General features: G+C 38.3%; 2 protein-coding genes across 2 annotated transcripts in view; one reads left to right on the top strand and one right to left on the bottom strand.

Moving 5' to 3' along the window:
* Positions 1-7740, bottom strand: part of scn8ab (sodium channel, voltage gated, type VIII, alpha subunit b) — a 59908-nt gene extending 52168 nt beyond the window's left edge. The window contains exons 1-2 of the mRNA XM_077198372.1: positions 7630-7740; positions 2585-2922 (exon numbers count right to left, since the gene is read on the bottom strand). Of these exons, the coding sequence (XP_077054487.1) occupies positions 2585-2866 (282 nt within the window). The 5' untranslated portion in view covers positions 2867-2922; positions 7630-7740. The remainder of the gene's footprint in view (positions 1-2584; positions 2923-7629) is intronic.
* A 2009-nt stretch (positions 7741-9749) lies between these two features.
* On the top strand, positions 9750-12106 carry LOC143706452 (thiol S-methyltransferase TMT1A-like). The gene is made up of 3 exons (XM_077198367.1): positions 9750-10308; positions 10666-10751; positions 11655-12106. The coding sequence occupies exons 1-3, from the start codon at positions 9814-9816 to the stop codon at positions 11803-11805; spliced, it is 732 nt and encodes a 243-aa protein (XP_077054482.1). The 5' UTR covers positions 9750-9813; the 3' UTR covers positions 11806-12106.
* The last annotated feature ends 4450 nt before the right edge of the window (positions 12107-16556 follow it).

Here is a 16556-nt window from a genome sequence, read left to right as displayed (position 1 = left end):
AAATAAAATAGGGTAATAATACAGATACTAAATATGGTATAAATAATCACGAATCATAGTGATAATAAGACTCCATTGAACTATTTACTTATCTAAAAAAGAAAAAAGAAAAAAAAGGGTAATAATACAGATACGATATATGGTATAAAAGATATAATCACTCATCTTACAAATAATATAAGTAACTCCTTATCTATAAAATAAAAAATAACAAAATAGAGGAAGAATATAGATATAAAACACGCAATGAACAAGATATAATCAATCACCAAGTCATAAATCATCCATTAAAGTATCTCTCTATTAAAACCTCAAATATCTCTTTTTTTTTTACTTCCATTTCCAAAGGTCAAAGCCTCACACACAGCTGGTGCAATAACAGCCATTAGAAAACTGCATCCCATATCTCTCAATCACATACAAACAAACACACATGAGTACAGGCCTTCTGTGGGTTTATACGCCCATGACATTCTGAATGGCTTTTTCACCCCACTTCTCAAGGGATCAGTAGAACTGCAACTCTGCACTTCTTCCTTGCAATCCTCTCGTCTCTTTATTCACTTTAACCCTTCCGCACAAAGCATGAGTGTGCCACAGCTGCTGCAGTTATAACCCCCTCACACAAAAACATACCACTGCCAAGAGGGAGAGGAGGAGGGAGGGCCGAAAAGGGGATGTAATATGGATGGGACATGCTGGGAACAATGCACATTATCTCTGTTAATGTGAGGTGGATATAGTTACAGTGTGCAACAGATGATGAAAAGGCAGACAAGAGCAATTCTTTTTCCTCAACTAATTTTCGATCTTAAAACATCTCCTCAACTCCCACTATATAACACATGCTACACTGTGCTCAGTTATGTAACACACACCTCTAGTGTGCCAACAAGGAGGTGCTGATGTGGTCGCACCGCTCAAGCCACAGAAGAATGATGAAAATAACTTTAAGCCATCTCATAATAAATACATAAATATTAAAAATTAAAATAACTCCACCAACAGTAAAAAGATAAATAAAATAAAAAACTATACAATAACATATTATTTATAAAAAATATTCCTCCAAACCATTAATGAAATGTTACATTTAAATATTTTGACATTCTTAATTAGATTATAGCAAGCAGGCAAATGCTATGTTTATTTTATGATATTTAGATCTTGTATACAAATGTAAAGGGGCTTTACATAAGAATATTCATGGTGTCAGGGCTCTGTTTAGTTTCACTGTGTTTTGGTTTCGTTTTCAGTCAGTGCTATGCTCCCGTTTTTTTCCTGTGTACTGTTTTCCTAGTCAGTTTCCTTGGTTGTTAATCACTTCCACACTCCTGTTTCTGTTCAGTTGATTATCTCTTTCGATCTATTTAAACCCTTAGTTTCCTCAGTTCTGCGTTTGGTCTTTTTGTTGTTATTTGTGTAGTGGTTGTACGTAATCTCTTATTTATTCTACTGTGTGTTTATCTTGGGTTTTTGTTTACCAAAAGACTACTGTGAACTCTCCATTGCCGTGAGCTTTGTTAAAGCCACACACCCCCCTGACACGTGTTAATCACATTTTTATTGCCCGGACCCTAAAAAATGTGAAGGGCTCGGAACGTTTTGACCGGGAAAATCAAAAGGATGAGGTGCTTATGCGTGCTCCTGAGAGCCTCTCTTTCGTTCAATAAAACATGAAATGAATGCTTATATAATGTTCAGGATAATGCCGAAACAGCCATTCTTTATTGTAAATGTGTCATACAAAGAAAAGAGATTAAGGGGAAATGATGCCAGTGAATTGCAGAGAAGGGGGAAAAACATATCCACATCGCTATGATCAGATGCTTTCTTAACTGTTGTTTATTTTGTTTTTGAGCGGAAAGAGCAAAAAAAGAAAAATAACTTTGCCGTGAGTTCACACTGAATCACATTCGGTCTCTTGTATGTTACGTATGTGCGAGCAATAAGGTGCTGGCTGCACTTCACTCCGTTTATTCTTCATATAGCATCTTTAACTGTATGTAATACATACATTTTAACCCAAACTACTGAAAAGAAAAATATATTCTGAACTGTCAGCTGTCAACTTTTGCTGAGAAATCTCAGCAAAACAAATCAAATCAATCTCAACAAAAATCTTTAATAACCATATTTTTAGTTTTTCGGTTTGTTTTGTTTTCAGAAATCATTATCCAAATGAGTACTGTGCCACTGTTCGTCCGACTGTTTGTACTGTATTTTACTTTCTTTTTTATTCTAAATTGTTTTATTTATTCTTATTTCTTTTGATTATTTAAATTTCTTCTACGTAAAGCACTTTGAATTACCATTGTGTATGAAATGTGCTATATAAATAAACTTGCCTTGCCTTGCCTATTCTTATTTGTTACCATCTCGTCTTAACTGTTCATTCATCCTAATATACAAAGTATGTAACATTAGTCTCCTTGATTCATCTCCAAACCTTCCCACTACCAATCTTGTACTACCAAATGCTGGAAAGCGAAGCGCCCTGAACACTTCTTACTTCACCATAATGAGGGTAACTGTATTCCACCTGCATGGAGGATGAGTTTTAACAGGCTCAACGTTCACTCACTTTCTGGTTCATATAGAAGGGGTCCAAGTCCTCCAAGGGCACAGCCAACATTTTGGAGGGGACGTCCCCGTAAATAAAGGGCACGCTCTTCCCTGCTTCCAGGTCAGTGTTGGGCTTCGGTTTGTTGTCATCATCGTCATCACGGTGACTGCTGTCAGATCTGGGCTTAACAGGCTTCTTTTTCTTCTCCTCTGCGATGCGCTTCTCGATGTTGGCCAAGGACTCTGGGGTAAACTTCTTGAAGCTATCGGGGCCTGGAGGTGCAAGCAGCTGCGCAGCCATATTGTCATCCTGCAGCAGAGTCCTCTTTATTTAGAAGCCATTCAGGACAGCCAGCTCTAGGAAAAGGAAGCGAGAGGGAGGCACCCAGACAGATGCAGAAAGAGAAAAACGAGGAAAGAAAAATAACAGAAATTAAAATTCAATGGAGTTCAAAAGTCGTAAAAGTTCAACATAGCAAATGATCACACACACAAACAAAACAAACATATAACATTTCTATTTTTCAAGCATATTTGTGTGTGTGTGTGTGTGTTTGCGAATAATCCATTGATTTCAGTGGCCTGTGTTATCGGTCATCCTTTTTTGCAGCTCTCCCTCTTGCTCTTTTTCTCACTCTTATACTCACACACACACACACATTCATTACATCCATTAAGAAATAGATGACCAAGCAGAATAATACCAAATGCACTGCAGCACAGGAGGCTCAACCTGTATGTGTGTGTGCATGAGAGAGAGAGACTGAGAGACAGAGAACAAGAGAGACTGTACATTAGAGGCTAAGGTCATAAATGCATTACTGCCCTTATCAACCTTCTGTGATGAGCTGGATAATCGAACTAATATTCCAGTCCATGATGTCATCAAGCCCGTTCCAAACAACATCATATTAAATATTCGATCAATTCAGACATATTTAATCTGCCCCTTTCGGATTTATTATGTAATGTCATTGTTCAGATGGAAATCTCCACATTTAATCAGGTGTTTGTGGATCACATATCACAAACTCTCCACTTTACTTATTTTATTACTAAGGTTAAACATTAGACACACTATGCAGACTGCAGGTTTTTCTTTTCAGATAATATAAAACTGAGAATTCTGTGCAAGATTTTATCTCATTATGCAAATGTTTGCTTTAGTCCGTAATCTCATTTGCAGGATGTTTGGCTGCTCAAGAAAGTGCAGTCTTAACAAATTCAAAGACAACATTAATGTCAAGTCAAACTTGTCATGTCACATTTGTGATGTATTGTGTTCTAACAGGAACTATTTCACCTGATACTGTATCTTACTTCATTTCTATTGCAAAGATGCATTTGTGTATCCGCGTGCTGACTTTTAGTGACTTGACAATGAATCTCCAGCACAGGATCCAGTTTCTGACTGAACTTCCTAAATAATACAGAAAAAAACAGCAATGTAAAGTTTTTGGCACAATATGTGTCTGTCAATAAAGACTGTCATAAAAACACTTATTTTTTTATGTTTTTAGTGTATTTTCAATTATAATTTATTCTTGTAATGTCAATTTCAGCAGCTATTACTCCAGTCTCCGGTGTCACATGATCTTTCCGAAATCATTCTAATATGCTCATTTGGTGCAAGTAAATTCAAGTTATCAGTCATTGAAGTCCCATATCGGCTGACTTTGGTTTTAAACACAGTTGCAACAAAAACAATGTTGCACATCAAACTCTCTAATCCAATCAAACAGAATTACTTGCACTCATGAAATGCTGTACAATTTGCCCACTAAACTTGCTTTAGCAGTTCTATTGCAGGTTAACAAATTACTTCCACCGTGGAGCTTTGTTGGAGAATCCAATCAAAGAGATTTATCACAAATGTGCAGGAAAATCTCCAAATGACATAAGTACTACTTAGTCACACTCTCCTGTGTTCCAGGTGTGTGTCGCAGTGTCAGTCCCAGCCTAGTCCCTCAGGCTCCACAAAACTGGGCTATTCCTTTTCCAGAATGTCCTTTTACATGCATTTTGTACTGCAAAGCTGACTTGCATTTATGGTCCTTTCCAGGACATTTAACCTTTTCTAGTACTAAATTAATTAGACAAGCAAAAATAAGAAAAAAAGGTATGAGAGACTCTTTGTTTAAATGCACATAATACTGCCATAATCCCCTCTTCAACTGATTAATGTAGCCGCATGTTTGCACACCATTATCTCCATACATCCACAAATCTTTACTAATGTAAGTGCTGTATGATGTGCTGAAAGCTTATGACAGTACAGAAATCAACCAAAGCAGTGTCATACAGACATCGCATTCCTTCACATTCACTTTTAAATATATTAAACCTAACAGCCAACGTCAACGATTGTCTTATCACTTGTCTTTTCGTGGGATTGTTTTATATGTCCAATGCTGAATCCCTGTTCTCTATATCCTTAATAACACAGTCTGTTAATTATTTATACAGCAAAAACTGATTCAGTTAAGTCAGCACGGGCCAAATCAATAGTAAAGTGCCCATGTTCACGTGACATTGCTCTTTATGATGGGCGACTTTATCATCATTAAAACACAACGCTTCCTGTTCGACTATGGCAAGTCATTTGAACATTTATTAATTTAAACTAGAATTATATAACTAGCATTTATTTTAGCATTTCATTTTTTCATTATTCAGTATTCATTAGATTCTAGTACTTGTTCGTTAATATCAAGACAGTCCATATACTAGTACTTATTTCTTTGCAACTTCTTGGTTCAGAAATCAAGTATTTACTTCCATCTATGTATTCCTATTGTTGCTGGTACCAGTTTTACTATTCATTAGGCAGTAGAAGTTATTTCTTAGATACAAAAAACAATAGAATAATAAATAGTTAATAGCAAAATCGTATAAGATACAAGTCACAAATGGACCACTCACTCATAATTATAATTAGGTATTTAAAAAAAAACTATTATTAGAAACATAAAAATAGATACAAGTTAATGAATAATTATTAAAACAGCTTGCCATATATGCATTAGGTACAGCAACAAAGTATTTTTTTTTTTAATTGAACAGATTAGACAAAAGAAACGACATGCGTTTTAAGTTACACGCTGGTTGTGTCCAACCTCCAAGTCTCCTTCCTGGGATAGTGTAGAGACGCCTCAGCTCAAGGTGATACATCAGATAGACAGGCCCTGACAATACACACAATGACCTTAACAAAACTCGTGCATTTTCTTCCCTATAGACTACGCTGTTCTGCCAGCACTGGTTACAGAAAATGTATGCTGTTTTATGGTACGCCCTCCACTTTCCGATTGCTCCAAGTTAAACACCTACACATTAAAACCAAAATAAAGATACCATTCGACAGGTTATATGCTACTTACGTGCCTTCAAGCAAAGTCATTGCCTATACTCTCATATCTGGTCAAATGTAGGCTACGTTCCGGTACCAGCGCAAAGGTATTCCTTATCAGGCAAGAATAAGTGTCGTCTGTATTTAGGAAGCCAACACAAATCCACTGCCGTCGAATGCAGGTTCTCAGCGACGCTGTCCGTTCAGCACCGCTCAGCGCGAGCTCACGCTTGTCCTCTAGGTTAGGTGATATGGGGGGGGGTCACAGATGCTGCCTCAAGGCATGATGAAACATCCCGACTAAAGCGACTTTTCCGTATTTGATGTCCTTAACTGAATGATATGGAAAGTGAATGTTCGGCCTCTGGCACTGTACATCGAGGGGAGGGGAGCAGCACAGCTGTCACGAGGACGAACCTTGCCGGCCTATCCCGTGTGGAGAATAAAAGCCAACACACATAAACACCGATATGTCCGATTAAATGTATCTCATATTATACCTTTTTAATATTTGTTTGGTTACACCAACAGTAATATGCAGCTTATTCAAGTGAACGGTCTTTGCCATTTTAAAGCAATTATAGCCTAATTTACAAAACATATGCGATCGCCAAAACCATTCAATTGATTCATACTTCCGCCCATTTTGGCCCCTCACACATGTATTATGGAATTTCTCCTCCAAACAAGCTTTGGGCGTCTGAAGGCGCTACATGTTATGGGATTCACATATTAGTCTGCCCAAGTTTGTTTGCGGTAATTATGGCATCTGGACGTACACGCGTGGGCCCCACTCTCTCGACTGAAATACTGCAGTGGAGCTGAAGGGAGCTCGTGCAAAGGCACGAGCCAGCGAATCAATCTGTGAAACATCTAAATCTCAACGCCACTGACGTCTCAGACAGTCGTGCCTGCAATGTTTTACACCTCTCGAGTTTCTATCTCACTAGGTTCCGATTTCATTCTCATCTGAACACTTCAAGAACATTTGGGACTCCTGTCCGCTTCGGCACCACACCCGTGCAGTCAGACCGTCCTCTCTATGATTTAACCCGCAACCGCGCAAACGGTCGGGCATGCCTCTAACGCTTTAGGGAGGAATGAGTGAGAAAACAAGGGTGGTAGTCGCTGTTTTTAACGGCAAAAACGGAAACACACCGATTCTAGAGAGTCCAGCCCAATGAAGTATGGCGAGGGTGACTCGAAGGGAGGGGGAATGCAGGCGCAGCGGGACTAAAAACTGCCATATTAGTGATTTTGACATGTTACGTTGCAAAATACTGTCATATATGTCATCTGAATGCTGAATACTGCGTCTTGCGTCAGTCTGTCCGCACAATATTCCTGTGCAATAAAGTTTGCTGCGGTCTTACTTGCCTGTCCCATGGTATGCGTATGTTCTACATTTCGACACAGACTAATGTTATGTTTCCAGCGCCAGGCCAACACCCTAATTTACCTCAGTCAGACTTTTTCCTTTTGCATTGCTTCTATTTGACCAGCACTATAGCTGTTAAGTAGTGCTGGCGTGTTAATTGGCGTTTCCCTGTGTTTCCTGCAGCAAGCCTATCCACATCTGTGAGCAGAAAAGATGCTGAGCGCGAGAGACCGCTCTGCGGCAGATGAGTCCAGGTATGAGACACGCTCAGAACGGGCTATAAACACCTGAAAAAAATCACGACACTTGCGCTGTAGACAAGATAAAGTCTACTTACTTTTTCCGCATTAAGAGCGATCCATGTAGATCTTGCGTGCCTAAGGATGTTTAAAAGACCCAGGAGAAACTGCGGATGTCGCCATATTGTTGCCGCTATCTTCCTTCCCAGTGCGTACGGCTAGCCTGCATAATTGATGACTCTCAGCAAATTGTTAGGGAGCGTCTACAAGTACCCTACTTCCGACTTCCGTACTGACGGGGGAACGCCGCAACGTAAGCGAAACAGCGCTAAAAGGAGATATCAATCACAATGATGGGAGTCTAATTATATTTACCACTTCTCCGTAAAATTCATCTAATCTCCTAATTTCTGTCTCAACAATTGTCAAATTGTTTCAAATTGAATTGTTCAAATAATTAAATTAAAATAAACTCATTTTATTTTAAAGAATATAAGACTTGAATGGCCCACCTATTTTGCACAGTTTTTTTTATTATTTGAAAAGAAGTTCTATAGAGCATTGGACAATGCACACAATATGAATTTATGAAAGTAAGCATATCATCATATGGCACTGTGGAACTGATGAATCAGAGAGAAGAGAAAATGAGAAGAGAAAATGCTTCACTTTCAAATTAAATAGTGATATTTCTACTTTGGCACACACAAGTCACATTTCAATATCTTCACAATGGTTACCTGGCTGGAACAATTCTGATTTACATAACATCTAAAACGTGTTCCAACAACACGTTTTATGTGTTGTTGTTGTTATTAAATGTCACTTAAAATCTACATTTTGATTTTAAATGTAAAGACAAACAGAGATTTCAAGGAAAACTCCTGGGGAACGTCTGGACACAAAATAGTATGTGTTAGGAAAACTAATCCAGGTTTCATCTGGAGCTTTGATGTTTTGAGAATAGGCTGTGCATAATGCTGAGAATAAGCATTGTTTGTATTTGTGGGGTTGGTTCAAGCTCTCTAGCAGTGTGGTTGTGGAAGCAGGTACGTGGTCAAGGGTTGCTGGCAATAGTTAATCTTCCTCTAATCCTGTTAGGAAGTGAAAGGAAACAACAGCTTTAGACTTTCAGCTTACCTCCAACACCCCCTTCTGGGCCACCTGAGCATCTTTTCTAGTCCTCACTGATGAGCCCCAAGTGGATGAAGCCTTGCTGTGCAATGCACCACTAGCCAAGTCTGTGTTTGGTCACTGTCCTTGGTGCTGAAGCCCCACTTTGTATGTGAGCCAAATGGGACATAAAGGCATCTTAGAATAACACTGTCTGCAGAGCAAACAGAGATTAATAGAACACATTTTAAGGTGCTTGTGATGTAAATATTTTAAGACTGTAGTCCTGCACGCATTATAGTGTCTTAAGATATTACTGTAAACATAATCTCAAGTAAGAAATCCCTGAATCCTAATCTCAGTCACCATGGAGGATTTTAGGGATAAATTAATCTGACAGGAGGATAGATAGATAGATAGATAGATAGATAGATAGATAGATAGATAGATAGATAGATAGATAGATAGATAGATAGATAGATAGATAGATAGATAGAATAGATAGATAGATAGATAGATGATAGATAGATAGATAGATAGATAGATAGATAGATAGATAGATAGATAGATAGATAGATAGATAGATAGATAGATAGATAGATAGATAGATAGATAGATAGATAGATAGATAGATATTTTTGTTTTGACGGATATTGTCTGTTTTATTGTTCTGGCTAATATGGCATTTGTCTTGGACTTTACCGACACAGTGATGTGGATGAAGCATCTTCAAAAATCAAGTGAAAGTGTCCGATAATAGGATGGTAACCAAGATAAACTGAGAGATGATCTGGTCATCTGATCTCAACGTATTGGCCCTTAATGAGATGACCAATCCACGTAGAATACGCTTTTATTAGTTTAAAACTCTTTTGGTTGAGGTTTCATTTCTTATTTGTGTACATGCTTTTTAACATGTTTCTCAAAATTTCTATTCATTTCTTTCAGTGTTAAAACTTTTAGTGATGAAAATGACTAAGACAACACTACGCGTAAAAGAGGATCCACGGCGATTCTTTATACACGGACGCCATCTGTCGACAGGCTGGAGAACTACCCTGACTGGAGTACATTACATGCGTCGAAGACGCTGATTGGTCAGTTGTCACAAGGTGCGTGCAGCTACTCCCCTCTTGTCTGTAAATTGTAACTCAGGTTTGTTGTTAAAAATGACGCTGTTTATGAACGCTTGCGGTTTTTTATGCAAAGTCCTCACTCTACCGCTGCATGTTGCGGAGCTGATTGGACTTTTGTCTTTCTACAAACGCGTGTTTCCTCTAATCGTCTATAAAATAACGTTCTCGTACAATGACAAAATGAACGAGAAGAAAAGGGAACTATTTCGAAACCTGTCCAAATTCTACCCCACTAAAGGCTCTCTGCGCATCTTGGAAGTGGGCTGCGGATCCGGAGCGAACTTCGAGCACTATCCGACGGGCTGCAGGATCACATGCATCGATCCCAACCCGCATTTCAAAAACTACCTGGAGAAAAGTATGGCGAAAAACGACCACCTCGTATATGACAGCTTCATAGTGGCGTCGGGGGAGAATCTACAGGCAGTGGAGGAAAACTCAGTGGATGTTGTGGTGTGCACACTGGTTCTGTGTTCAGTCAAAGATACGCCGAAAGTTCTGCAAGAAGTAAAGAGAGTCCTAAGGCCTGTAAGTTTATGACAGTCCGCGCTCAGGTGGAACTATGATCTCATCTCATTTTTTTATTGTCACATTTCATAAATTGTCATCTTATCACTCCCAATCCATGAAGGAGTACATAAAGATTACAATAATTACATCTGAGATGAAACGTAACAGCATTACGTAACCACATGTAGATTGCCGTTTGCAGTGATAATCCCATTAGAAACAACTGTTTGTTTTAGGGCAAATGTCGCCACACAGAGTAGTAGACAACTGTTTTCAAGCTTTTAAAAACTAGATACTTGTAAACTGAACACCTTGTCTTCGAATACACAATTTTGGGTTTGAGTACTATAAATTTTGTACTTTTTTGGTCTTCAGGGAGGAGCATTTTTCTTCCTTGAACATGTGGTGTCTGACCCCTCAACATGGACTTACTTTTTTCAACATGTTCTTCAGCCATTCTGGTAATTAAAAAAAAAACATTCACCATTATATTTTACTTATAAAAGTTATTCAAATGCATTGGAGACTATAAGTTATTCATCTAAAGCTAGAATAGCCCTATGTAAAATTAGGGGGGCATTCGTATAGTGGCAAATTAATGCATTCTAATTGAAATGATAGATTTTGTGAATGTAAAAGCTAAAAGACTATGTTGGAGCTTTGAAAAACGTGGGGTTGGTTAAATTCATGAATAAATATATCAAAAATAAATATTCACTCTAGGGTGACCACCAGTCCCGAAATTGTGAGCTTTGTCCCGCAAGACACATCAGTGTCCAGCATTTCAATTATGTCTGTATTATTTTATTTCTTTCCTGAAATTATAATAGGACAATATATGAATACTAAAATACAACAATATAATAAAAAAAATGTGATTAGCGTTTAAAAATACATTTGCGCAGCTGTAATGTTGTTGCTAAAGTGGGAAAATAACCAACCAACGCATTTTAAGAGGGTAATTTTTCTGCTGATGTCTGCCTGGATGAAGCAAAGGAATTGCCAGTCATAGAGCCAGTCACAATTAATGAAGCTTATTGACAACATTTAAAACATTATCATCCAACGTGATGGGAAACGGGCATTCCAACTAATGTTAATCTATATTTACAATTTATCTCTCACACATGTGTCCCGCATTATCACACTTACTGTCCTGCAACAGAGCAATAACCAGGTGGTCACCCTAATTCACTCTCCCACTGCTTATCACCTACACATAACTGGAGGTCATGGGTTTATTTGGAGAGAGAGAGGGGGTTGATTTGATTATAAAACCAGAATGTATCCATTTACAATACTTGTAACAAAGCATATGACCACAATAAAATAGGAAAGTCTATAACTACTTGTATGTTTGTCAGGTACTATTTTGGCGATGGCTGTGAGACAACCCGTGCTACTTGGAAGCACATCGAGGCAGCTGGCTTCTCTGACCTGGAGCTACGCCACATCCAAGCTCCTCTGTTTTTTATGATCAAACCACACATTGCTGGTTATGCCATCAAAAAATAAGTATACATTTTGCCACAAAAGTACAACCTTCTAAAGGTTTTCTCAAGCATGTTTCTTTTAGTAAGCATGTTTCTTTCATTTCACCATTTACTTTTAAATGTGTTTGTATGAAAGAGCAATTTGTAATAAACCATAAAATTTAATGTTTTTGTTTAACTTGCAAAGACTTCATCTAAAAACATTGTATATTTTATATGACTGTACCTTGTTGCATGGGTATAATGTCTGTAAAACATATCACTATCAAGATGGTACAAAAATAGAGGTAGGTAAAACAATAAAATAGTTTTATCTATAAAAACAGACTTTAGGAAGTTAATGCAGGCAGCTTTTGTGAGGTTGTGGTTGATGCATAAAAGAGCCATACAGCCATCTAGTGGTTAGGAGGAATGTGCGTCATACATGCATACAAAACTAACTTTTTAAATACATACATTTTATGCAAATGTGTTACCGGCTGGAATTCCTGACGACTCGTTTAGGCGGGTCGGAGTTGATTCTTTCTTTTGGGAGACAATAACTTTATTTTTCGTGCACTTTCAACTTTACAACTTTGCAAACCGATTACATTCACAGACAGCTATATTACACACTGCATGAAAGGTAATATTCAAAAAAGCATAATAGGGTCACTTTAAGCATAAAACCTTGACTTCATACTAATATACTTGGGTAATATACTCTGGTTTCACAGACAGGGCTTAGATAGATTAAGCCAGGATTAGGCCTTAGTTCAATTAGGATATTTAAGTAACTTTTATAAACGTTCCCTGTGCATCTTGAGAAAAGCAATGGCACTGACATATTTTAAGATGTCGGTACAAGTTGCTTCCATTTAAATGTGACATATCATACCCCTTTTCACAAGATGTAATATAAATGTCCCCAAAATGTGTCTGAAATTTCAGCTCAAAATAGGCCAGATCATTTATTACAGCTTCAGTGCACAAGGACCTTTAATCTGGGACTAGCTTAACCCTCTACTGCATCCATTTTGATGGCACGTGATAAAAATTATTCCACATCATTTCTTGGCTCATTTGGGAACATTTTATTGATTTATTGAAAATTTTCCCTCCCCTGACCCACCCCTCACCCCAAAATATTTTTTTGTTGCCCAAGGGCAACGTTGTGCAACAATGGTAAAGAATCATAGAGAAAATTATTATTATACAATTCACAGAGAGCAATACAAGATGTCCAAAGACCAAAAATGTCTAGAAATTATTTTAAGGGACATTGTGTAGGAATTTCTCCCATCTAGCGGTGAAATTGTATTTTGCATTCAAACGAATTGTGCACTCCAGCGCCTCGCTTTTTCAAATGCGTGTTGCATCTACGGTAGCTGTTATGTACCAAAAAGCCATAACAAACAATGCAAGAACAATCATATGCTCTATTAAAAATATATTCTTATCGAATTTCAAGGTTACAAAAAGTAACCAACTTTATTCAATAGGTGCTATTCATCAAAGAGCCTGTTTAACTTTTAACTATAAATGTTCTACTGTCTATATAATAAAGTACACAACCAAGCAATGAAAAAAAGCATGTCATTTAGACTGTAATATTGACTTAGCCAACCTGTTGGGGAGAAAGCAGGACTTCAGCGTCTCTTTTGAAATCTTTCTCCTGCATTAGCTCTTTCCACCTGGAAAAAGCCATCCCGACATTGACTCTTGTTTTTTGTAATCTCCGGTCATGTTTCCTTTTACGTTCAATTTTGGACTTTTTTGGCGACGAGGATTTCTTCTCCTGTGGCTCGGCATATGTATGCCATTAAAAATAACTGTGCAATGCAGCCTTTTAAAGTTGCCGGGGCAGTGACAAGCGCCTCTCACTGCTCTGCTCCTCCGTTTCTGCTGCTTTCAGTTACGTGACGCTGACTCTGAACGAATTGCGTTGGCCTAGAACTTTTTGACCCTCTTATAGTTTTTCAAGATGGCGGAACAACATGGAAGCCTCCGTTGACCTACCCATGTACTTTATGTATCCTAATCATCCCTGTATAAACTATATTGCCAAAAGTATTGGGACAGTTTTGAATTCAGGTGTTCCAATCACTTCCATGGCCACAGTTGTATAAAATAATGTTCTTTGATACTTTTTCAAACATTCTAGGCTAATTGGTTGCAATCACTTTATGCTCAAAGGACAAAAATGAACCTAGGGGTAAATAACACATGGGTACCGAGTCGACCGTTCTCTGGGATGGGTTTTCTATGATAATCGAATGTACCCAGTTTTACTAAGCACGAACGCCGTTCTACGTGAGCTGAACTGTGACTTATCGACCAGAACGTACCATCTCGACTGGTCGAGACTGTTTTCCAAAGATGGCTCCTGCTTGTATAGATCTTTCTTTTACTGTCTATGGTATAGATCATAGACAGTAAAAGAAATGGACGCAGCGACCCCATTGATTTCAACGGAGAAGACTGAAGCCCGATTATTGCACTTCCTGTCTGATGGCTGAGTGACTGCGCAGGCTCAAACTGAGCTTGACGACAATCTGAACGTTGTAAATCTTCTAGTAGCTGTGGCAAGACAAATCTGAATCACCTAATTCCTCAAAAACATTGTTGAAATATTTTGTCCCTTTGTTTTTATGGACTCTCTATCTATGTTAGTAAAAGATTGCCTGCGAGCTTCTCCTCCTGTTTATACGGTAATGTCTCTATTGTGCGACATAAAGTCGTGTGGTTATGACGCAATCGTTAGCCTGTTTTTAACAAAAACGGCTTCTACGGGGCCATAACGTAAGATACAAAGTAATGGAGCATTTTATACATTGTCGTGTTTCTTTAGAAATAAATAATTGACAAATTAAGTCTTTGGACGCCTCAGATGTAAAGTTATTCGCTGTCAAAGTGACGCCAAAATGAATGGGAGTCAATGGAATGCTAACAGCAGGTGAAGTTCTGCTACTATGGCGGCTCCCGCGAGGCTTCAGTTTCCGGCTGATGGATTACCCCCATATAGATGGGTTTCCGTTTCTCTCATTACCCATTATCCTCTGCGGCGCGCCGCCATGTTGTGTGTCAAAGCTGTCATGCTCATGTTTACCGCCTTTTCATTGATAGCGGAGAAGACTGGCAGCGTGATTTGTGGACATTGTACATGCATGGCCGGATTGGGTGAGGTGTGTTCCCATGTTTCGGCCCTTTTATTTGCCATTGAAGCAACAGTGAGGCTGAGAAACAGCAAAACAGCTACACAGGAGAAATCCTATTGGCTACTTCCATCATCTATCAAAAAGTTTTAAACCCGTGTGTTATTCGTTCAATCAAATTTAAAGTAGATGAACTGCTGCGCTTGTGACAGGAGAGTGTATACATTTCCCGGGACAGGTTGTTAAAAAAAAAAACGGGACGGGTGGCAACCATGGTGGCAACCCTACGAGGGTCCGTGGCTCTACCATTGAAGAAAAAGTAACTCCATTGATATCTATTTTAAAAAAAAGGCCTCGTCTCCCTTCCACAGCGTTACGTTTTTTTTGGCTAAGGTTGCAGGCTTGCCTTCAAGTAGCTGTGGCTGTGTTTAAAATCGCCCCCTATAACCTCATTCAATATTACCTATATTACTCTACTAATATAGTAACTTATATATTCACTTAGGAGAGAATGAAAATGAGTAAATGAATTCGGACACGGAGTGCGCCGGAAGGGCTGCCGATTTGCATAGTTTGTGCTTGCTGTTTAATAATCATTTGGAACTGGCAGCTCCAGTAGTAATGAAAAGATTTATTAATCAAAAATTAAGTTATACCTGTATAATAAAACGATGTAGCCACATTGTCCCAGCGGTTTGGAAAATGGATGGATGGATGAATGATTCAGTTGCGGGTGCCATCTTCTGGCGAGACGCGGGAATTCATTCGGCACGACTCTCTCACAGTGCATTGTGGGTATTTTCTAGCCGCTGAGCGTACATAAAATAAAAAGAGTTGCAGGCTGAATCCGAAATCGCCCCCTAAACCATATTCCCTACGTTAGTCCACTAATACAGTTCACTTGAAGGGAGTGAATAAAAACGAGTGAGTGTATAAATGACTGTCCCTTCAAATAGTGCCCAATTTAAGGGGACACAGCTAAATTGCTCGTGCAAAGCAAATGTGGATACACGGACACCACCTGCTGACAGACTGGAGCACTTCCCTGGAGTGCCTGAAATCCAAGATGTTGAATGGTCAGTTGTCACAAGTTTCGCGCAAATGTAGTAGTTGTTAAGCCACGGTCATGAAATTTAAGCGACATTTTTAGACTGTTTTCAGCCTTTTGAATACATTCTTTTTATATTCTCAATTTTGGGTTGAGAAATATAAATATTGTACAAGGTTGAGCCATTCCACCAAATGGGTGACATTTATGTCCCCAGGACATTGTGTATAAAAATGCATAAAAATTAACTCTAAAATACATTTTATTATTAAGCAAAGTATCCCACATATAAGCAAACTGCAAATTAAAAATGTATTAAAAACATTAATAAAAACTACCAACACAAAAAATAGCATTTATTGCATGTCCCCACTCTCGATCTCTAAACTTTACCATGAAATATGACTAAAAATATTCAGAAATATTTATTTATTTTGCCTTGTTGTGTGAATTTAAATCCAATCTATGCTTTAAAATGATTGGGGTTTTTTCATGAGAAGAAAAATATTTCATCTTATATTTTAAATACAATAAAGATATAGTCATGTCAGGTTTTCACTCAGTCCTGTTACCCTAACTCATTACCCCCTC

The sequence above is a fragment of the Siphateles boraxobius genome, unplaced genomic scaffold, assembly GCF_051911475.1.
Source record: "Siphateles boraxobius isolate OS27281-9 unplaced genomic scaffold, OSU_SipBor_1 41, whole genome shotgun sequence".
Classification (NCBI taxonomy): Eukaryota; Metazoa; Chordata; class Actinopteri; order Cypriniformes; family Leuciscidae; genus Siphateles; species Siphateles boraxobius.
The sequence above is the reverse complement of the archived record's forward strand: the minus strand, read 5'-3'. Positions and strand labels throughout refer to the sequence as shown.